The sequence below is a fragment of the Prunus avium genome, chromosome 5 (assembly GCF_965620075.1).
Source record: "Prunus avium chromosome 5, drPruAviu1.hap1.1, whole genome shotgun sequence".
Lineage (NCBI taxonomy): Eukaryota > Viridiplantae > Streptophyta > Magnoliopsida > Rosales > Rosaceae > Prunus > Prunus avium.
In genome coordinates this window covers 25,609,805-25,634,605 of record NC_142288.1, presented here as the reverse complement: position 1 = coordinate 25,634,605, position 24,801 = coordinate 25,609,805, and the positions used below count along the sequence as shown (strand labels likewise).

At 36.4% G+C, this 24,801-nt stretch overlaps 1 protein-coding gene across 2 annotated transcripts; it reads right to left on the bottom strand.

The window, feature by feature from the left end:
- Positions 1-42: 42 nt before the first annotated feature.
- Positions 43-24,124, bottom strand: GSL8 (glucan synthase-like 8). 2 transcript variants are annotated; one of them, XM_021957585.2, is made up of 51 exons: positions 23,684-24,124; positions 23,144-23,241; positions 22,786-22,949; positions 22,565-22,676; positions 22,217-22,327; positions 21,812-21,937; positions 21,568-21,657; positions 20,635-20,732; positions 20,440-20,557; positions 19,866-19,994; positions 18,973-19,049; positions 18,811-18,889; positions 18,054-18,146; positions 17,867-17,969; positions 17,623-17,746; positions 17,335-17,521; positions 17,173-17,225; positions 16,368-16,428; positions 15,906-15,987; positions 15,012-15,061; positions 14,642-14,728; positions 14,275-14,357; positions 13,767-13,794; positions 13,081-13,175; positions 12,873-12,954; positions 12,626-12,786; positions 12,383-12,503; positions 11,862-11,959; positions 11,671-11,761; positions 11,395-11,555; positions 11,182-11,291; positions 9,236-9,370; positions 9,025-9,093; positions 8,761-8,938; positions 5,766-5,883; positions 5,383-5,502; positions 4,984-5,099; positions 4,785-4,868; positions 4,536-4,648; positions 3,828-3,880; positions 3,569-3,745; positions 3,424-3,471; positions 2,785-2,943; positions 2,408-2,521; positions 2,209-2,297; positions 1,916-2,074; positions 1,682-1,784; positions 1,105-1,224; positions 942-992; positions 660-842; positions 43-547 (listed from the first exon to the last, which is right to left on the bottom strand). In XM_021957585.2, exons 1-51 carry the CDS (start codon positions 23,889-23,891, stop codon positions 311-313), a joined length of 5,706 nt encoding a protein of 1,901 aa, XP_021813277.1. In that variant the 5' UTR covers positions 23,892-24,124; the 3' UTR covers positions 43-310. The 2 variants fall into 2 exon arrangements, with proteins under 2 accessions (XP_021813277.1, XP_021813278.1); XM_021957586.2 differs by having other exon boundaries at positions 8,761-8,932.
- Positions 24,125-24,801: the final 677 nt, after the last annotated feature.

The window sequence follows — 24,801 nt, the reverse complement described above, 5'->3', positions numbered from 1 at the left end:
ATTTGGAATGATAAAATGGCACAACTGTGGCTATCATGTCAGTAAAAAAAAATGGGGCAGTAATTCAATGAGCAGAAACACAAGTTCCCAAATTACCTCCTCCCCCTCCAACCACCGTCAAAGAATTCACTAAAATAATTCTCAGCCACAGCTACAATTTTTTACAAATCATCTATTCACAGAGACAATCATCTTCTACCTTTGCCGTACATGAACAAAAAGTACAATATCATACAAGCTGTATCAGTCGAAAATATACAATCTCTGGAAAGTTGCAGTGGCCAAAAATTTCAAGGGAGGGGCGCACCGTTCAGACCTCGACGTTAGCTTTGTTTCCAGCAAGAATGAGCGAGATTTCCAACCCACGGCTAAAGGCTTGGTTAAACAGAAGCCGAGACTGGAAGGTGGAGATGAATGGGAACCATGACAAGAATGCTATTGGGGCGAAAATGAGCATACCCATACCAGCATCGTACATTCTGGCAAACTCCCTTACTGAGTCCCATAAGCCCAGACTTCTGACGATCTTTTTCCAAGTGATGGCTAGCTGTTTTAGGCACAACCAATTCCGATTAAAAGAAAGATAGGAAATCACAGTATAAATTGAATAACACAAGTTAAAAATGTAATATGAATGCAAGCCTAAAAGATTAACTTACGCATAGTATGGCCCATCCAGTAGGAACAATTGCAAGGAAGCTTGCAAATAGGTCCGGTACTGAAAGTTTAGTAAATAGAACAAGAACAGCAATAACTGCAACAAGTCCCAAGGATGCCACACCCTGTATAAATCTCATCACTAGCTGGAAGTTGGCTGACTTTTTAGGACTGAAGGTGAAAACCTGCAATGTAAAATAGATTTAGCCATGAAGAGTACGAGTTTCACTAACATCAAGCACGCTCAAGGGCATGAGGCAAGGGTTAGCTTTCTTGATACAAACCTTGAAAATCATGACAATAGCTACCAATACAACCCAAGAGAAGCCGTAAATCTGGATTCCCAAAAAAGAAAGAACTGTCAAGATAAAGAACAAAGAATGCCAACAATCAAAAGCATATGTCCCATCTAAAATCACAAAAAGGTTCAAGTGATATGAAGTGTACCGCAAGTGATGTGCCCTTTCCAGTTATATGGAGTTTGTACACAATGCCATATTGAAACAAGAAGAACCTCAAGCTCAAAATTGTTTCCAATATACGACCTCTCAATGTTTGAATATGCATCTGCATGAGCAGAAAAAACAACTTGACATATACAACAAACAAAACAAATAGTAAAAAGCAAAAACACTTTTTAACACACAATAAAACACAAGGGGGGGGTGAAGTTTAGCTCCACCAGTTGGCATCCAGAGGGAGAGAGAGAGATTCCTTGAGATACAAGTTCAGAACAAAAAGATAAAAACTTTGTTTGCAAAACTGTGGACGTGAAGATCGCCTTGAACATACAACACAGCTCTACATAACAACAGAATGACCCACAATCCTAAACAAAACTTGATTAAAGAACAACTAACATGCAGCAGCCTCCAGCCTTAAAGAAGAGCAGAAATAAATCCTTTAACAAAAACCTATTCAGAAGCTCGCATCACGAAAACTTCTGTAAACTGAGAAATTTGTATAAAGAAAAAATAACGAAAGAACAGAAACAATATTGTTGAAGTACAGTTGAGTTACAAACCTGCTCTTCATCCCACCAAGATTCCCAGCTATTCTCTCCCTTAACTCCTACTCCACCTCTGTAAAGAAGCCAACTAGTCCAATCATCAAAATCCTCCACCGTCCTGTTTCATTAACAAGACAACAGCTCAGTTGTTTCAAAAGAAAGTGAACAGCTTCACATAAAGATAACCCAAACTAAAATGTCATAGAAAAAGTAGATACAAAGATTCCACAAAAAGTGGATATAACATACTTCTGCCACTCGAAACCAGAGGGATTAAAGATATAGGGAGCAAACAACCAGGAGATGACTAGGAACCAACTACTGAGAGTTAGCAAAACGAAAGAAACAGCACCACCATCTGTGTACCCATATGCAATGTAAACTATGAGAAGCAGAGCCACTTCAAACCTGCAAATATTAAGTAATGAGAACTAACAAAAAAAAGGGTTTAAGAGCTTCAGGAAAATGAGAGCAACCCCCCATCCAAAAAATAAAAAAAAGGAAAAGAATTTATTTATTCATCACTAGAAAATGTCACTCACGCTTTGACAAAATGACTTCTAGAGTAGAGCCTATAATTTTCAGCAAACTTTATGTGACGAACAACAAAGCCTCTACCAGTAGCTCGGTACTGTTGGGGAAATGAAAAATGCAAATATAACCAATTAATTCCATAAAATAACACAAGCAAGAAAACAAAAACAGAGCTTCTAACAAAGGAGAAGTAAACCAAATACATACCTTTGCACCTCCATGGAGGATGGTGCGCCCAAAATAATGAGTTCTAGTTCCTAACGAGAACGTGAAGAACACAGAACATAACTGAAGCTGCATTGTGATAAAACTAAAAACCGCCTGCAACACATAAAAGGATTTTAATTACAAAAGCTACCAGGATTTTAAATGCTATACATTTCCATAATTATGTATACAAATCCAGAGCCCTAGAAGCCTAAGCCTAGAAGTAATTACTTTATCTTGTGGTTTCTAGTTACCATCCTGGTAAACTAAAAGCTGAAGCTAACAATGCCAAGAGTATGCAGCCCCATTGTACGATAGAATCAGAGAGAGGGACATTAAACATGAGCATGACTCTGATGAGAATTAAATAGACTAACCTTCAGCAATCCCAGTTCAAGTATAAAGCCCATTATCATTGGCACTGCAGTAAAAATTCCAATTTGGACCAAGAACTGTGCATTCAAAACAGCATCCAATGCTGTGTTACCCGACAATTTTGCTTGCGTCGCAATCGCACGATCAATTCCAGAGAAAGCCTATAAGATTTCACAAAAAGGCATCATATATAATGCATTGACATAAAGTGAACTTGTTCACCACCTAACCATTTTTTCAGTAGACAGAAAGTAACAGAGTTACTAATAAGACCCACATATGGTAATTTCCTAGCTTATAAAAAAAAATATGAAGCGAAAGAGTAATATTAAGATACTTGTAAGTTTTTTTTTTAAAAGAAACAATTTTTATTAACAAAGAGACAAAAGATTGAGTATCTACTATTCATACTTTTTAAGACACAACTTTTTATACTTTTTTATCAACTATTTATACTTTTTAAGACAAAACTAATCAAAAAGTTTATGCATTTCTGTAACATCTCTGGGGTAACTCATTCATTTGAAAGATATTTTAGCTAGTCATGCAAGGTGGTTCCTGCATAAGCAGTGAGTATCTAAACTTGCCTAGCTATTTGACACAATTATCTCTCCTCCAATATGGTTTAAGTTACCACTTACCAGATAAGCCCTTCCATATAGGAATATGTATACTACGAGGACAGTCATCTGCATTATGAACCAACTGTCATAAAAAATTTCCAGAAACACAAATCTGAAGAACAAATAAAAATATACAAATATGCAGGAGTCAGAAACAAAATACCATTGTACACACGTAGAAACCAATGGTTGTGTAAAAGTAAGAGAACATTCTAAAAAAATCAAAGAGTTGTCCAAGCCTGTACACATCCCTACTAAGGACTTGCTCCCCATTTCCACCTGCCACTTTCCCTTCAAATAATGCAATCTGGTTTAACCCAACATCCCTTCCTTTTCCAACCTGCACAAAGAGGCAGGCTATCAAATGACCATAAAGATACGTTTCACTTAAATAGAGAAAAACATTCGCGTAAGTATAGAACCTGAATGTATTCGTGGTGTGTAATGTTACCCTGCCTCAGGGTGGAGTTGAACCCTGCACAATTTGTTTCCACCCAGTTGATAAGCTAGACCAAAAGACACTATAATAAAGCATACTAACCCAAAATGTATTACATTAAACCCAAAATATATATATATATATATATATATATATATATATATATATATATATCAAAGTAGAAGTCATCATTTGGAACCACTTTCTATAGTGAACGCTCAAAATCAATAAGGTTAGGTAAAGAGAAAAAAATCCCCAACAATAGCTGCAGATTGACATGAACTACTTTTTCAGATAATGCATCAATCTGCATTCAAAAATTAACTAATTATGAAATAAGTTACATATAAAATTGCTGAAATTCTTTACACTTTACAGTATAAATATAGTAACAAAAGATTAACTTAGGAAATTGACAAACAAGGAAAACTCCTTTTACCGCCTATGCAGAGAAAATAACACCCTAGGCAATTGCTCAAAATTTCGGAACACAATTTTCTTTTATTTATTTTTTCTGAATAACATGTTCTAATAAAGAAAGACGGATATACCCATTTAAAAACAATTTTAATGGGGTTAACAAATTCTGATTTATCAGTAACCGAGAGGCATTAGTGTAACCACTGTTCAAAACAAATCAGTCATTAGTTGCAGATATAAGAAACAAATCATCAGCATCATATATGCTTACCTGCAAAAATATCTTCACTAATATTAATAACGCGTGAGGCTTTACTAATACCACCTCGGGTAGTGTGGAAAATTCGATCAAACACATCCGGGTGTCCATAGTGCATGCGAACTCTGCATATTGAGGAAAGCAAACTCAAACTTAAGCCCACGCCAGGAAATAGTAATTAAACAGAAAACAAACCAAACCCATTTTGTAACCACAAATTCAAAATGTTCTTAAAATGCGGCCAAGTTATAAAATACTCACTTGAGAGGATAAGCTAAAACTCGTTGGGCTAAAGTCACAAAGCTGGTCTCTTGGTTGGACATGAACCATGCTAAAGATGAAACACTGCATGGATTCATTCAAGACACATGTAAGCAATTCTCAGAGCAACCACTTATGCTGGCCATCATAAAAAGAAACCACATAAATAAAAACTGGAATAAAAAAACGCTGGCCATACCTTCCTGTAAAGACATGCTCTCTCACACCAAGAATAGTCGGAGGTCGTAGGCCATGATTTTTGTGAAATTCCTCCAGGAGATTTCTCATTTTCATTGCCTCCTCCAGGTAATTGTCCTAAAGAACAAAATAAGAGCATATATAAATCATTTGTTATATCATCCTCAATTGTGGTAAGTTGCAAATCTCATATGTAGAAGTAGTCTTGTGTGCCAAAATGCAGATGATAACAAAAGAGAAATGGGGCGTGTATGGTGCATAAATTCTATATACAAAAGGAACCAACAGTCCACTAACTTAAACACCAAAAAGAGAGGCAAAGAGAGTTTGAAAAAGAAGCAGCAAAACACCCAGGTACAAAAAAAACACAAAACAACTAGAAAGCTTAATATTTGGTCACCTGGTTCATGTCAATAGTCTGAACAGCTTCTCCGCGAGTGAAGACTATGGCATGATTTTGATTTTCAGGCTTCCCTTCACCTAGCTTCGGATCACCAGGAAGTTTAATGGAGTATATTTCCTATGAATTGATATTAGACAAGAACACATAAGCACACCACCAGATTAATAAGTGCAATTAAAAGATGAATTAGCAGCAGTGCATGCAATTGGTTGGACTATGCACCTAGCCATTTATAACACTTGAGCTTGGAGCTTCAATATGTCATTAGAGTCATCTAGGATGACTAAAAGGTAGTCTCATGCAAAAGCAAAATAATTCTAGACTAGATGAAACTTTAAACTGCATGGAAGAAAAGGTGCGTAAACAGAACTTCACATTACCTGATCCTTTCCATGTATATCGGCCTTGACAAGCTTTGAATAAAATTCTTTTGTGGTTTTTCCTTCAATTGCACCACTCTCCTCAACATGTATATACGCAACCCGAAGGGCCTCATTTCTAGTAACCAAACATGAATTGAAAGTATTATCATATAGATAAAAAATAGAAAAAAACAAAACCCACACCACCATCCAGTTTCATAAAATTAAGGTTTTGGGGGAACACCTCCTGACTGGAACAGCTCATTTTTAATTTTTAGAAGTGGAGGGTGTAGGTGTTATTGAGAACGAGGAGGGCATGGAGTCAGAGGCAATCAATTTTTTCATGAGGCTTTACAGTAGTAATGACGAAGTAGGTTGGGGTGTGGAGGGTTAAATTGGTGCCCTATTAGCACGGTGCATGTGGCTTGGATCGAGAGGCCGTTTGAAGAGGCGGAGGTTCGTATTGCAGTTTTTTATTGTGGGAAGGACAAGTCGGCAGGAGCCGATGGTTTCACCTTGTTCTTCTTTCAATCTTGCTGGGACATCGTGAAAGGTGATCTTATGAAGGTAATATAAAATTTCTATGATACTGGGATCATCAATGTTGTTACAAACGAAACCTTAATTAGTCTTATCCCCAAAAAGAAGGACTTTGTTAAGCTTAGGGATTACAGGCCTATTAGTTTCGTGACTAGCTTATACAAAGTGGTGTCCAAAGTCTTGGCATCGAGACTGGGGGAGGTTTTGGACAAGACTATTTCCCTCTCCCAAGGAGCTTTTGTGAAAAATAGGCAGATTTTGGATGTTGTTTTAGTTGCAAATGAGGTTGTCAAGGATGCCAAGAAGTCAAATAAGTCAGGATTGGTCTTTAAAATTGATTTCGAACATGTAGAATGGAGATTTGTGGATGATGTTTCGGAAAGAAAGGGTTTTTGGAGGGCGATGGAGAAGCTGGATCAGGGGATCAGGGGCTGTTTAGAGTCGGTCAACTTCTCTATCATGATTAACGGAAGGCCCAGGGGCAAATTCACGACGACTAGAGGGGTGAGACAAGGGGATCCGTTATCTGTTCACTTTGGTTATTGATGTTCTAATTCCCACAAGAGAACAGTTTGATTCATGGTCTTATTACTAGAAGTGATAGAGTGGAGGTTTCTCATCTCCAATTTGCTGATGACACTATATTCTTACTCGAGGAAGTGGAGGAGTACTGGTTTAATCTTCTTGAGTTGCTGGATTTTTTTTGCCTTGTTTCTGGCATGAAATTAATAAATCTAAATGTTCTCTTGTAGCTCTACATATTTGAATTTGCTAGCTAGCAGTTGGGGTTGCGAGGTGGGTGAGTGGCCTATGAAGTATTTAAGTCTTCCCCTCAGCGGTAATCCTAGAGCAATTGTCTTTTGGGAGCCTGTGGTGGAGAAGATTCAAATGAGGCTTTAAAAGTGGAAAAGAGCATTTCTTTCTAGAGGTGGAAGGTTAACTTTAATTCAAGCGGTTTTGAGTAGTATCCCATCCTATTATATGTCTCTTTTTAAAATGCCTAGTAGTGTGGTTAATAAAGTGGAAAAGCTCATGAGATCATGCTTATGGGAAGGAGTGAAGGAAGTGAAGAAGGACCATTTGGTTATATGGGAATTAGTGGGCAAATTTAAGATTGAAGGTGGGCTTGGAGTGGGTTCTTCGACGGAAAAGAATGAAGCTTTGCATGCTAAATGGTTGTGGCGTTCCCCTTTGGAACCTAATTCCTTGTGGTATTTTGTGATTTGGAGTAAGTACGGGGTTGCTAGGAATGGGTGGGATGCCAATCCTGTTACTACGGACTCCTTTTGTAATTCTTGGAAGGATATTTCTTCTGGTTACAATTCCTTTTTACAGTGTTGTAGGTTTGAGGTGGGAAATGGGGATAGGGTGAGATTTTGGGAGAACAATTGGGTAAGGGAGGGGGTTTTCAAGGATATTTTTCCCAAATTGTTTGCGCTATCTACGAAGCACTTTTTATGTATTTCTCGTTTCGTGGACATTCAGGTGTTCCCTTATAATTGGGACTTTGGCTTTAAGAGGAATCTAAATGAGAGGGAGTTAGCTGAGGTGATCAAGTTGCTGGACATTCTTGACATAATTAGATTCTCCTTCCAGATTGGACAAGAGATGGTTGGAGCTCGAGGGATCAGGTTCTTTCTCGTGCAAATCTTTTCGTTCTTTTCTTCTCAACAATGGGATGACGGAGGCCTTTCCTCCTTATTCTCTAATATGGAAGGCCAAATCTCCTCCTAAGGTTAAAGTTCTCATTTGGTTGGCGGCCCTTAGGAAAGCAAACACATCTGATCTTGTCCAAAGACGAAGACCGTACATGTATTTGTCTCCACACTGGTGTGCTATGCAAAATGAGTGACGAAAGCGTGGATCACCTTTTTTACAATGCCCCTTTTCGTTAAGTCTTTCATGGACCTTGTTGAGGGAGGTTAAGACTGTTTAGGTTAATTCAAAAGGTTGCTATGATCTTCTCTGTTCCCATTTTGTCATTTGGGGCAGGGGGAAACATGCTTCAACCTTATGGGGTTGCTTGGTACAGTCTGTATTTTGGAACATTTGGATGGAGCACAACATGAGGATTTTTTATGAGTATGAGGGAGTGGGTGTTGGTGAATTATGGGATAGAGTTAAATTCTGTGCAGCACCATGGGCTTCTGTCACTTCAGATTTCAAAGACTATTCTTACTCCACTATATTGAGGGATATGGCTGCTGCTGTGATGTGAAGTGTTTGTTTTGCGACTTGGTTTCTTTGGGTCTTTCTGGTGTCGCAGTCTTTATGCAGTTTGGCTGGTGTCCTTGTTTTTTAAGTCTCTTTTTCTGTTGTTGCTCGTTTGGCTTGTGGATTTCTTATCCACCTCTGTGTTCCTCCTTTTTATTCTTTCAATAAATTTTGTTTCTATTCAAAAAATAAATAAAAAAGATAAAGGGGTCAACATAACTCAAAACTTGAGAAATTCGTTATGTTTAACAGATCATACCTCTGCAACAAAAGGGATATATCAGCAGCCTCTGGTGCCTTTCTCTGCTTCTGTTGCCCATAAATTTGGCATGATACCACGTAAGTAAACTTCAAATCTGCTTGTGCTCGTGATTCACGCGACAACTCAAAGCCTTGACTTGTGAAGGCAACATTTTGAGGATGATCGTCCACTGTCACTGATGGAAGAAATGTTAAAATGATATTCATAGCTGAAGTGCTCCCTCAAATAGAAACTTGAGAGCAAAGTTCTCAAAGGAAATACCTCCCAATGATCTTCTTTCCAGATAACTCTGTAGCATTAAAGCCCTTCTGTAATACATCATACCACGCACTGTAATTTCAAAAACATCAAATCATCAGATACAAGCCACATCACAAACCAACCTAACTGTCATAGGATGACATATAAATGGACTACATGGCATGCAAAGTTTTCAAACAAATGCCGGTGAAGAGAGCAAGTGAAAACTGACCGGTCCTGGCTAAAGTCTGCCCACGATAAGATACCCAAAAGCGAAGCTCCAAAGAATCACTTGAGTTTTCCTGCAGCTCAGCATCCCCAGTAGACTCACCCCGACCAATCCGTTCCAAAAAGTTGTCCCACTCATCTAATATGAAAGAAAAATCCTTAGCCATTTACCATAAAATAAATAGAGAGAAGTCAACAAAAAGAAAATCAATGAGATATAAACTACAGCCAGTCAATAGTTTGCAGTGCAGAAAATTTTCACTAGGATTGGATTCCCAAAACAGGTCAAGGATCTGTCCCAAAGAAGCAAGGATAAGTTGAAACAAACATTTAAGCTTGTTTGGGGTTTAATTCAATAAGACCTTCAAGTTAAGTGACCAATTCCATTGCATCTTGAGGTGGATAATAATTAAGCCACCCAAGATCAAATGCCCTCGTAGAAGATGCTTGATTCAAGATCAAATCTGCCTAGTTTTAACTTAAGAAAGCACAAAAAATCCTAAAATTTGGCTCCTATCAGCTCAAATACATATTAAGATTTTATAGACTAATCAGCGGCCCACACTAATTGGTCCAACACCAACGCTGTCCCCATCTAGGATTTATCACAAAAGGCCTCAATGTTATTAGTAGTGGAACCAACTTATCTATTGTATTTTGTCAAAGTTTCCGATCTGGTATTTTTACATTCTTCAACACACCCACTCACGTGAGACCACCAAATAGTGGTCCAGACATGCAGCCAATTCCACATCAGTCTTTGATCTTTTTTTAGGGTAGTTAAGGCTTAGGAAATTGAGCCCAGTCAATCGTTCAAGCCCGGCATGAAAATACCACGTACTGGGTAAATACCAGTGCTTTAAAAGGCGCGCAGATTCCACGTCGAGGCGAAGCAACTTACCTTTCATGCATATTTGAGGCGCGTTTGAGGCGTGGAAGAAATGGCAATATTCCTATCAGCCGATGAACTACAACGGTTATAATTCTAATGGCTCGAATAGCCAATCCATCGGCCAACATGGTGACCACAACCACTATGGCCAATACAATTTTACCCATCAAGGTGGGTCTAACAACCAATATGACTCAAGTAGTCAAGTTGGTGGCCAATATGGTAGGCACAACTATATTGGCGGATATGATCTTATGAACCAAAATGGTTCGCGCTCTGCTGTGTCTACCTTTTTTTTATAATTAAAACCTAGGGCCCAAAACAAATGACATCGTGGACCCTGTGTTAATGTTTTTTTTTTAAACATCGCGCTCAACCTCGCCCCCTTCTCTCACTGCAGCGCTCGACTTCTCCCCCTCCCCCTCTTCTAAAATCCCTAAAATCCACCCTAAACCTCTAAATTTCATATAAGTTATAACCCAGGTAGTTTTTCACCATTTTCAACCTATTCAAGTGGTAATTTCATTATTTTTTACACCAACACAGCAAGGATTCGGCACCTAGGGGTTTGGGCACTTAGGATTTTATTTTATATATAATATATATTTTAATTATATTATTCATAAGCATGGAATGATAACGCCTCAGTAAAATGCCTCGCTCTACCCTCAACGTTTTAAAGCATTGGTGAAGACCCAGTAATTCGGGCCCAGTCAATCAGTAGATTATCTGCCTCCGTGTGGGGTTTTATCACAAAATGTCTTTTTCTTAGTAGTGGAACCACGCACTTGTATATTGTATTTTATTTTGTCAAGTTCCCAATGCTGTATTTTTACATTCTCCAACAGTACAGTCCTACCAGACTAAGCCACACATGTAAACTTACTGTATATAATGGATTATCTGCATTTGCAGTTAACTCAGTCACATGACATAAGGGCATCATTTAAATTATGAAATTACCATATTCGTAAGTTGTTAAGCTTACATCAGACAAAGGAGAGACAATGAATTTGATCATGTGAACATATTAATATAAATCCAAGATAACAATGTACCTGGAAAAATTTTCTGAAGATAGAAAAGAATTGATATTCCATCCTCATTTTCAACCCGCAATTCGGAGGAACTATAAAGTACAGTCTCACTGTAGTATGGGGTGAAGACACTGTTCTCAAACAAACCAACAGATGTTTAATAGAAAATAAAAAATAAATTATGATATAAACAGTTAATGAAATTTCAGCTCATCTGAAGAAAATCACGTCTACCTGAAAGGCACCATTTCACTAACTGGCTTTGCTGAAGGCATGTCCATAAATAACGAATTTGTAAAAAACTCTAATCTTCTTCTTGCTTCAAGATTCTTTGGAATATTTGCTGCAGAATCCTTTACAGTAAGAAGAAGGTGTAACCGCTTCACCAGCTCTTTCTGTGGCAACAATTAAAAAGTATATAATATTAAAAAGGTCAACCCGGAAAATTTCAAACATTATACAGAATGATCTGGTTCTTTTCCCTTTTTGTTTCCATTCAAAGATCCTTACAGTTTCTGGATCATTGGCCCACTTTATCCTAGAAAACAAGCGCCCTTCATTTCTTGCTCTTGCTAAAAGGCTCCATGTATCAAGCTGCTCCCTGAAGCATTTCGAAGGAAGAGGGCAAAAACAAAAAAATTAAAAAAACACAACAAAGCAAGAAATACGACATAAGACTTAAAGCGTAATAAATCACATACCTCAAATCAGATGACAGAAGGTCATGAGTAACAACCTCATACAGATCAAATACAGCTTTAGCAGCACCTTTTGCAAGCACATCAGTTTCATTGCGTATCTGGCATAAACAATCCATTTGAAATACAAGAAATCAGAAACACATATGCAAAGGATAAAAAAGCCATGATATTGATAATAAATCTAAAAAATTCAATAAACTGCGTATGACATTTATTTAAAAGACCAGTTCAAAAGCAGTCAGACATGCATTCGAAAATAAACACCATAAAATAGTGCATCAATTTCCATATAATCAATGTGCTGCAGTAATTGTTTCTGTAGCAAGGTGGAAGACAAAAATATATATGAAAAAAAATCAAAGAAACCAAAAAAAAAAATAGAGAACCAGAGTGGACTGTACTTAAAACAATCATATGCAAGGAATAACCAACCAATCTACCACAACAAGCAGCTGAAAGAAGAGCTCCAAACTATACAAAATTTTGACACCTTGATTGACGCAAATGGTCAAAGAATATACCAGCAGCCCAGTTAAAGCTGTAAATCTTTGTAACACCAGCGGAAGATTCTTAAGGACTAAAGTTATAACGAGAGAACCCTCCATAATACTGTCGTTGATCTCACGGTAGATCCTTTCAACCCTACCAAACAGAAGGTCGCACAAACAACACAGCAATTAGACAATCATGAAATATAACATTCTGACTTTTGCAGAAAGAAGAGTAACACTCTAAATATTACAAAGAACAAAGATAATTAATACCAAAGTCTCCCTTCACCATCAACCAGAGAATACAATATTTTTTCGATACTGTAGTAGCATTCTTGAACAGCATATGCCATGTACTCATCCCTACATATTCTAATCCAAAGATCTGCCTGTGTATCTTTGCAGTCCAAAGCCAAATCAATTGCCAGCAAGATCTGTAAAATAAAAAAAGAGGTTTTTGAGTATACTACTAAAAGCTGCTGGCTATATATATCTTCCAGATAAAACCAAACGGTCATACCTTACTACTCAGAAGAAACAAAGGCCATTGAACTAATCTTAGACTTCCTGCGTTGCTAGGAATACAAAGCAAATCCATCTCCCTGGAAAGATAAAAATCATTAACACTCAAGGCATACCAGCCATGAGACAAAAACAAACTGGAGTAACATAAGAATATGCTTTAGATTTTTCTTCACATTGGGAAGTAGCAAGCCCCAGCAGATTACCTATTACTAATAAAATCCTCCTCCCGCAAACTTTTTATTATCTCATTCCAAAATGGAGAAAAAATGGCTGCATAAGTCTTCGAATCTTGAGAATCCTAAATGAGACAAGTCATACCTCAGCGCCAGGAATTTTATAGTAGGCAGAACAAGGAAGAAAAAACAAAAGGTGTAGCAGTAACAAGAATGGAGAAGATTGCAGAGCCAAAAGACGGACATGCAAAATAACCCAAAAACAAAAATCATGAGTGACTATTAAATTTTAAATTATAAGCATTTGTTGGAAGTCACCAATAAAATTCACTAAAAATAGATCTTCAAGAGGGTGAAAGCTAAATAGTTTCATGTTAGAGACATCCTATAATCAGAGAGATGCAGCTTGCATTTAAACCAATATGAGCGAAACCTAAGTAAAAACCAACATGAACTCCAGACTTTGAAAAATTCGACAGAGTGGACAGAACATTTTAATGCTTCTCCGACTGTCTTTGAACAAATAAAGACTTATAGTTAAGCCTAAAAACCAATATGAACTCCAGACTTTCTAATTACTTCAACAGAGCGGAAATTGCAGCATCTTCATTATAATAATATGGAATATGAATGGCCTAATAATTAACTGAAGATTTTGTGATGCCCTCCTCAAAAACTTCAGCAAGAAGGGAAAGAAATCAGCTTAATAAACTCACCTGAGATGACTGACTGTTAAATGGCAACCTGAAAACGTGAATTCAGATGCAAGTTATTAAAACAAATGATAAAGGAAAATGTATATTATTTGGATTACAAGCCATTTGAAAACGACAGTAATTAAGAGTTATTAAGATGTAGTATGAAGCATCAAAGCGCAATGTACGTAGTTTGGGTACAAGCCACAATTTCAAATCACTTCAGAGTACAATAGAATAACATTAAGTGTCATTTTAGTGTTATGAGGAGGTCAGCATTTTCATTATTATTTTTGGTTACATTGGGAGGAAAGAAACCCTGGGGTTTTGATCCTGGGTGCCAAGCAAGGGGGAAGGGGGAGGGCGACAACCGCTGTGGTAAGCCCGCATTGGCGTCAGCATTTTCATTTAGTACATGAGTTTCCCAGCCCTGTAGCGGATATCTTAAAATTCCAAGGTAGACCTCAGACCATAAATTGCATAAGTACAAAAATAATAATATTATTAATAATAGCAAACAAATAAACACCTTTTATTTTGTGAGACAAGTTTTCCAACAAAAGCTTCGGGAAAACTCTCAAAACGTTTATGCACCATTTCAATTGAACGTATCTGCCATAAACAAACAACAGATAGTTAACACTAAGAATTCTGATAAATTGGGAATATGTATTAAGACAAAACAAAAATAGCATGATTAGACAGATATAAGGAGAACAGAAAATATAACAGACAGACACATACACACAGAGTGAGAGAGCAATTGAATGAGATGAGAGAATGGAGTTTCTTATCCCACAAACTTTTAACAGTTTCCTGTAATCACCATACAACAAGCAGGAACTACCCATATGTGGACGAGAAAAAATTCACAACTATTTAGAGTAGATTAATACCTCGCCTAGCCGAGACCTTGCACCCATTACACCACCAATTATGGCTGATAAGAGAGTGTACCATATGTGAATATCCATGAGATAGATCTGGACCATTGAAAAAGAATATTAGAAATGAGAATATGAAGGGTATGCCATATGCACATCCTAAGACACAAGGTGTTTCGACTCAGATAGTAACAAGGGAGAAAGCCCTTAATCTGAGAAAGACAAGAAAGTAAGCATCACACTTGAAGCACAATTTACAACATTCCTAGGGTCAGTTTCAAAAAAATCCATCATTCCAGTCTAACATAATACATCTTTCGTGAAGTTGAGCTGAATCCTCTCATTTAGAAGAAGTCTGAAGCTAAAGAAAGAAGATACTCACAGCCACAACAGGAGTCCATAGGCTAGCTACAGTCAATGCATTTTTGTTATCTGCCAAAACACAGGTATACGTCAATAACATGTGGCAACATTCTATTTCAAGCACTATCAATGAACCAAAGAAACAAATAACAGAAGATTTTTAAATTTTGTAGAAAAAATAAGTACATGGAAGGCTTCATACAAAGATATCAAAGTTACACTTTACCTTCCATATAAGCACAAATAAACACAAATTTTCTGCTTTAAAAATTAGTTTCTACTGAAAATCAACATGATATTTTTTAATATAAGAGACATCTTATCACTACAACATATCATGATATAAAAAATCCTTAAAAATATAATCGGAAACTTTGAACAGAATGACGAGCAAAAGACAACTAGTACCAAGAAATCCACCTGAAGAGCACATTACTTCTCGTTGCTGGCTTTACCATTTTTAAATTTATAGGAAACATGATAAACATACAAATTTTTTAATCAAGCCTAAAGTGCGGTCTCTTGAAATACCAAGAGTTTCAAGCCATAGCACCTTCCATAAATGGATTTTTGGAGACCACTAGTGAAGATGCAGTGCAATGTCGGAGGTGTGCAAAAATAGGAAAAGTGAGAAAGGTGGCTTAACATAATCTTAATGTGAATCAGACGATATATATAGAAGTGATCCTGAAGGTAAGGGTAATTTTCCACAACACACCATCCCCAATTAATGATAGACCAATTATTGCAGTGCCCTAAAGTTATGGGGCCTAAAGACAAGAATATCAGCCTTGTTGTTCCCTTCAACCAGAAAACATGAAAGACACCTTGGATTGACCGCCGATGTCAAGCATCCCAGTATTATTAACCATAAACAAGATCACACAGAGTAAATAAATGTTGAGAAACTCACGCTTCGAGACCAAATCATGCCATGAGTATTCCAAAGATGGAAGGTTCACAATAATTCTTGTGGGTTCAACAAGAGGCTTAATCTGCAGTATACATGAAAAAGAATACAATAAGTCCATCATATTCAGATTACACCCTCAAGAAAAAGGTTATATTACATTAAATTCAAGTTATATTACATTAAATTCAAACTCGCCTCAATCAAGAAGAATTACACTTGAAAAGGAATATCTTTAGAATGTTTGGACCAGTATACCCAAACAAAAACTAAAAATTTAATTCTACCCGACCACCATTTCCCCCTCCTACCCATAAAAATCTCTTACTCCAATCCAACAAACATATATCTCATATAACATTAAACTCTCAATTAATCTACTATGAGCAAAAGCTAGACTTGTTGATCAATTGAAAACTATATTCATTGATAATTGAAACTCGAGATGAGTAAGGGTATCCTTGCCTGGAGAAAGTAGGTAAAAGTGAACTTGCAGATGAAGATTACCAACCAAAAGAGCACAGACCTGCAGAAGTTAGGATTTTTTGAAATATAATGAAAAAGAGGATATTAGGAACTTTTACATATATGTAGATCTCTGAGATAGAAACGCATATCATGAACTCTTCTGGGATAATACTTAAAAACAAATAGGCAATCAACCATCATATATGTCAAAACAAGAGGTGACATGCATACATGTCAATGCACGAAGTGACGTGCATAATAGGCAAACATGAAAATCATATTTAACCAAGCTGTCAAAATCCATAGGCTGGAGTACTGAGAAATCTTCATCACTAAGATCTGTAAACAAGCAAAAAGCTATCTAAACTCCTAACATAATCTGCACACCTAAACCATGCCAAGTCCAATCTGATAAAAAAGATTCAATCATGCACGTTTCCTTTAACAGAAACAATACCTAGAAAGAGTATAGTCTACTTCTAATATGAAAGACACTCAGCATCAAAGAAAAAAGAAAATGACAAGGCAAGAACAAACTATTAAAATAAACTCTACTAAGCCCTTATCTTAAAGAATTGGTGTTTGCTGAATGAGCCCCCTTTTCCCGAACTACGAGGAACACTCAAAAACTCAAGTCACTTGAGACTTTATCCTAAAATAATTAAAGTCAGCTCAACTCAACTACATTAGATTCCTAACAGCAGGATCACATTGTCAATCATGAAAACAAAAGAACTGAGCTCAAAACACCAACAGTCTTAAACAAATAGCCAGCAATACAAAGTTCCAGATTCCCACAAACCTGCAATAATCACTCATCTTTTCATAAAGGCCACGTCCAACAAAGTAACGCTCCTGGCATATGTAAAATTAAGAAAGCAGATAATACATCAATCACCATTTTGGCCACAGCCATATAAAAATTATTCGGTCCCTATTTCAAACCGAACAAAATAGGACTTGCCTGATAAATCCACTTAAAAAATTGGAAGAAAGATTGATCAGACATCTCAGAAAGTGAATGACATGCCGGAAACTTGAGTAATAGAGCAAGGACTATGCGCAAAGCTGCATAAACGCCCAATACAAGAACATATATCCGAAAGTAGAATGAATCTGGGTTTCTGTGATTTCTTTCTTGCAGAACTTTCCTGCAAATGTTTAAATTGCAATGGAAATTTATAATATAACAAACAGTTATTCATTTCAAATAATAGTTTGGGTAAAGTGTATTATAAGAAAGAACACTCACAGATAAATGTATGTCACACAGACAGAGGTCAAGCCAAACCAGAAAAATCTAATTACAAGTCTTGAGATAGCCATGCCTCTGGCTGTGGTGTAAGCTCCAAACATGAGCAACACATCCAAAAAACCTACGTAGGCAGCGCATCACCCAATAAACAAACCAGAACAAATGGAAAAGTGGAATCAGTTTTTGAGTCTTAGTTGCAAGAAAAGGTCTGAAGTCTATTTGGTATATGCAAAAAACTTACTCTTTATGAAGTTCATGATAGCAAAGGTTGGCCCGATGCTAAGAGCAGTTTTAAAAGTGTCCAAATTGATATGTCCACCATTAAAGGCTATAATTGTCAAAGCCTTCAGCAAAGAAGACGCAAATTATGTTAAAATTGAACACTTTTAATCCAAACTAACTCAGCAACCATATGTGGAAGCACAAACCTGGAACATCAAAGCTAAAAAGATCCACAAGCGATGGAAACTTCGATACAAGTGAAAAAAGGTTCGATGCTCAACGAAAGTGCTTTTTCCGGTCTGCCACTCCAAAGCAATAATCAAAAAGAGAGGAGGAAAAAAATGGTTTAAGGAAAGAATGTTTTTCCAATTAAATGATACATCTTATGTGACCAAAAACAGAAAATCACTACCCAGATCAACTTTGTACAAACAGAAAATTGTTATTATAACCCTAATTGTTACTTAGCTACCATATGTAATTGATCAAAATCTAATGCATCCAGCCAAGCTGAAATACACACGATTATCACCAAAGAGGTCGACATGTCAATAACTTTATTTGAAAGCCACCACTTACAGAAACACTATCCAATAATTTCATCATGCTTAATCAAGTCAGTGACACTTCGAAATAAATTCTTAACATTTGAAGAAGACGAAAGCATAGCCGAGAGTAAAACAATAGAGAGAACATTCAGCTATACAATTTCAAATGTTATTTTTGAAAAAATAATAAGCATTGATTTTGCAGGTTTGAAAAAACCGAATGTAGAAACATCTATTGTGCAATACGAGATTTGCAGGTTAAACATGAACCCCTTCGAAGTTTCAAATAACTCTTACTCTTTGAGACTTTTTTTCAAAGAAAAATATGAAGTCAAGTTTAAGTTTCAAGCCCTGAGAAGAGTCGAGTAAACAAAACATGTATCAATTTGGTGACAAATTATCAATATAAACTAACCCTTTTCCCTTTTTTAGGCTGCAACAAAAATCGTGAATCCTTCCGCATAGGCCAGCTCAACTCAAAACAAGTAGGTGACCTACAAATTGCAAAAGAAGCGTCACATGACAAACAGAAAGAACCATATCATTACTCCATTAAAATAAAAGACAAAAAACATACCAAAAGTATTCATTAAAGTCATCATAATTCCGCCATGAGGAATGTGCAGCTTTCCCATTATTGTTTCTTGCAGCTTCCTGCATTAAAAAATAAAACAAAGCAAAAGTTATTGGCAAGACCAATTTGAGTATATATCAAGCACGGTATATAACTCTAGAACCCTTTGGGAAAGAAAAAAAACAGAAGAAACTACCATATTAGTAATGCAACCACCTTATCCCTTCTCCATATCAAAAAAGAAATGTGATACCAAAACCCCCATAAGATCACACAACATCATAGAGAATAAACAGCTTAATCCATGCATTCAACATCTCAGAATTATAGGTACCACAGACTCCATGTATGCCTAAAAATTATCACCAATACCAGATAACGAGGATAATTGAAGATCAAGGACTTCAAGAAGGACCCTAACGTAAAGTAACACTTATGAAGGCATTCTAGAATAATCTGATGCAACTTTCTCCTAAGGAGAATACACTGATCTACAGCATTTTAATATAAATAAATACAGAAAACTCTAGCAAGGTATTGGCAGTGGCACACCTTTGAAAGAAGTGTGATCTTGATTCAAAATATAAAAAGAAATGCAAAAAAGAAAACACACACGCACACACCCAAACAATTGAAGATCACTAACAAGCCATTTGATAGAGTTGGCAAATCTTGGTAATCTAGTTTATGTTTGGTGAAAAACGGGTTTTAGTGCTTTAATATTTTAGAAGTATAACATGATGCACAATTTTACATTAATGAAACTCTTGAGGATTCAAAATACTACAACCTTTGTAGTTTTCCATTACCTTGATTGAAAAAACAGCAAATCAAATTCTAATATCAACAAAAAGACACCGAAAGATGCATTGAATATACTATACAGATCCACTAACCGCTGCCAATGTTTCATATATAGGACGAATGATTTGCTCAAGGAAGGATACAGATCCAGACTCTGTTCTGCAACTGGCAGCAGGATTAGCTTCTCCATGATCCAATATTGCATCCAACTCTTTTGCCATCTGTAGAACCGTAAGATGATGTCATCTATCAGGAGTAATAATTTTTTTTTTTAAACAATAAAGCAAGTTATGCTTTTTTTAGGTCTCCTTGCACCATCAAACAGATACGAACAATTTACATAACGGACAATGGCATCATATATATTTCACTTGAACTTGCATATTATTCACATATAAGCCAAAAAGTTAAAAATTCTTTTCTTTTTTTTTTAAATAGCAGGCAGATTCAAAGAACTATGATGAAGTCAGATGAAGTTGATGTTCCCAAAAATCAATTTGTTAGTACAGTACAGCATAACAGAAAATTACAACAAGAAGATAATTAAAAAACATGAAAAACAAAACAATTTTTAAAAATAAATAAACAAATATGTAAAGGTTCTCTAAATGAAATGAGCACATTAAACTGCAAATTGAATTTAACCATAAATGTTTTTAGACTTACATGGTGAAATATGTAGCAAATACATTCAGGAAGAAAACGGACATTTGCAGCTTCACCCCATATCAGAAAGTACAAGGAAACCAGAAAAAGCTTCCTGTCTCGATCGATTGCTTCTAAACTGTGGAAAAGTATATATGCAATTAGCAGTATACAAAAGAATTAAGTAATATGAAAACATTAGAGAGTTGAAATTACCTATTCCATGCAAGTCGTATCCGCAGGTATCTGCACCATTTTATATAATTATCAAGAACTTTCAGAAATACCTCATTGACTGCTTTTTCATCTATTTTCTGAGCATGCCAAAACATAAATATATCAGTAAACTTCACATCTTTTCTTTTGGTCAAAGCAGTAAACTTCACATCTAGAAGACTATTTCCATGCCCATAGGCCCCATACAGCATCAAACCGTTCATGCCAAGAAATTATTAGCAACTAAACCATCATACCTTTAAAGGAAAATTGAATCTCAAAATCACATACATCTTATGAAAGCAATGTCAGCATTAGCAACATATGTAAAAAAGGTAGCTCAAAATGCACAAGACCCCGGCAGTGCAAGAGTCTAGAGAGGGTCAGATGAACATAGTCTTTCCCTATTTGCAGAGAGACTGTTTCCTACTTCAAACCTGAGCTCTCCAGGTTGCAATGGAGAAGCCATACCATTGCACCAAAACTTACCCTCAACAAAGGCAGGCTAGTGTACAAGGCGCCTGACATTCAGTGGTCTGGGTAGGATTAGGTGTACACAGTCTTACCCCCACTTACAAAGATATTGTTTCCATTAACCAACACAGTACCGACCACATATAGACGACCTAAGTTTTCCATGTAAATATTCTTTTCGCATATGCTTGATATTAGATGTTCAAATTTCTTGAAACTACAACTTAAGTTTATAAATATTCCAGAAACTGAACAATGCCTCAAACTTATGTTTTGGAATTATTTGCTTCACAATATATAGAAGAAGCTAGTAAGGCCTTAAATGTGAAAAACCATTCACTCAAAATTTAGATTTAAGTAAATGGGAAAGTAATAGGTGTAACAAAAAATGACATGTTCATTCACATGAATACAAGGATAATCAGTAGCCCATGTAACAAAAATGACATGTTCACTCACTGGATCAGCCTCAACAAGTACACCAAGCCGAGATTGTGCATTTGCAACTGTAAGAAGAACGTTCTCTCTCTGATTCCTTACGTTGTCTTTCTGAAAAATTAACCAGAACAGTTATCAAAAGGGATATATTACATATGCATAAGGACAGCAAGTGGAATTGAAAATATATGCATAGTGTTATATTTACCATACCACATAACTGCAGATATAATTAAGCTTATGGAAAATGTAAGGAAACACAAACCTGAAAACCAAACACACATTCCAACAGATCAAACATGTCAGCATCTCGTTGTCCAGATATCTCAAAAGCAGCAGGAAGTCTGGGGAATTGCTCAGTATACCTAATTGCAGATATTGCACCTCTCACCTGATGAGATTAGCCAAAAGTTCAGAAATGTTAGTCACAAGTACGTTTAATGTTTCGACAACACAATGCCTACAAAAAAGCTGCATCACAGAGAGTAAGACAAGTTTCAGAACACAAAAGGCACTTGTTAATTGTTGTTTGCTATTTATGAAAACCAACATTAATCTTTTTTGGATCATACATAACCAAAGATAGATAAGATGCAAAGTGCATGTAACAGAACTCTTAAGGGAGATGAAGAACATGAGGCATGACATATATAATTCAGGTCAAACTTACTTCCGGGAAAACTCCAATGGCATTCGTCAATGATGGTGCTTCAAGAGGGACAATATTGTAGGCCGTAAGCTCCACAGACAATGTTGCATCGGTGTTTTTAATTCTTCGCAACTGGAAACCCACAGATCAATGAACACAGTCAACTGTTATCATAAACTGAAGCTAAAACAATATTGCCGAAAATAGTTGGGAAGGTGAACTGATACAAGTCAATATAAGATCAATTTTAGTATAGTATATAAGGTCAAACTTTGCCAAGTGCAAAGGATTTTAGAGACAAACAGGCTTTCAATAGTAAACCATTTATTGAACATCACATCGAAAAGTAGGAGGTAAAAGGAATAACACCTCCTCCGTAATAAGTCTTCCAACTCCATTAGGATCTGCATCTTTGCTAAGTGCCTCCATCACCTCAACTAAAGCCCTCAAGGTAGCAATCGTCTTTTTCATTTCTAAATAACTGAGCTCCAATATGAAACAACAAAACAATTAACAAATAACTTATTGGGAAATCATAACAACATAAGAGGAGGGGAAAGGTCTATTAAAGCAAAACATGATGGCCATACTCGCCAAAGTCAGCAGTAAAAGTTCCAGATTCACGCCATCTTTGTTCCTGTCTCTGGATATCATCTACTTTATGTCGTCGTTTGTACCGCTGGTAAAAGTCCCAAAGGTGCTCAATATCACGATTACGATCTATTTGAGCCCCATCTCTTTTTGCAAGTTTTTGCTGAAACAAAAAGCCAAATACTAATAACTTAGTATATATTACTTATAAGAAAGGAAAAAAAAATAAAAGAAAATACACTATGCACAACCTATCTTATAATCATAATAATGTCACTGCATCAATAAACATGACACTAATAGCATAAATAGGCTCATGCACAAATTACCAATCACAAATTAGAGCTTAAGTGATACCTTGATTACAGACATCAACCCAGTCTTAAACTGAAGAACACCTCTACCATCACTTTTCGGATCCAGATTTTGCGCCATACTATACGCCTGCTCACACACTAAGACCCAAATAATACAAATGTTGTCAATACATAAATACTCCAACAAGCATACAAATATTCTAAACAAAACACATACTCCAGCAAATACACCATCAAACCAAACATTCCAGCAATTAAACAAAACAACAAAAATTGGTTGAACAGTATACTGAAATAGTTTTCTGAAACAGCAAATGCTACTGAATTAGCAGCATAGTATAATTCCCGACTTTTCTATGTATTTACAATAATTCTGAAGCTCAATTAGCTAAACTTAGCTCAAGAGCTTAAAGTTTATATTAACACATCAACCCTTAATGCATGTTTAAAATTTGAACTAAATTGTAACCGAATATTTTATGCAAGACAGAAATAGCAACAATTTGAATGGCACCACCAACAATTGAGCACTGAAAAAAATCAACATTAATTTTAAGATATTCAAAATGAAAAGGCTTACAAATCCTGGAGACGTTGGGGTCCTCAGCTTGAATCGCATCGGCAGCTTGTAAGATCGCATCGATGTTCGTGGTCTTTCCCAGCGATGGTGGGACAGCGCCGGCGATTCCACTAGGAACCCTCCCGTGGCCTTGGCCGGAACTTCTGAGCTGCTCCCTCTTTAGTGTGGCCCGCACCAGCCGCTCCCAATTGTCGTAAACCCTAGCCATGGCTACGAGGCCGGCTCGGACGAATTGGAGCTCTAGATTTGAATGAAAATGGCGGACGCCTCTTAATCAATATTGACTCGGTCCGAGTTGAATAGTCTTACTGGGTGAGACTGAGTCGAATAGGTGACCGTTCTGAAATGGAATTAGGGGGTTTGGATCTGATGAGAGGTTTAACGAGGAAACGCGAAGAACAGAAAGGGAAATGAGGAAGACGGAATTGAAATTACGAAATTGGCCTTTAAGATTTAAACACGTAAAAGCAAAGCCTTTTGGTCTGCGAAGCGCGTAATGGTGGTAAAGCTTCTTTTCGGGCTAACGGGCTAGGCAAGCGCGTGTTTACTAATTTGATACACGGTCCCGCCCAAAATAAAGATGAAATAAAATAGGTATTTTTGTTATTCACGATTAAAAGTCTAACCCTGAACCTAAATCATCATTTTAAACTGTTTTTTGGGTCTGGATCATTTTTAAACTCTTAAACAAAAACAATATTGCTATAAAGAAAAACACTAACAATAAATATAGTGCAAACCTCCCTTGTGGTTGAATATTAAGGTATGATTCCAAATTGAAATATTTAAATACTAATTATTCACTTAAGAAATAATAACTACAAGCTAATTACTAATTATATTAATTATATAAGACTAAGATATTACTTAAGTAAAAATATTTAAGTAATTAACTATCCCGAAGAAAATTAAAGTCCACTAAATAATTAAATATATTTAAGGAATCACAACTAAACAAACTAAATAGGCTTATTATCACAAAACATCTCTGACGTTTGCGAAATTATCATATTGCATTCCTAACGTTTTTTTGTATCATTAATGGTCCCTAACGTTAATACAGGTACTCTTAAATAGTCCCTCTGTCAAAAAAAGGTTAAATCTAGGGGTATAATCGT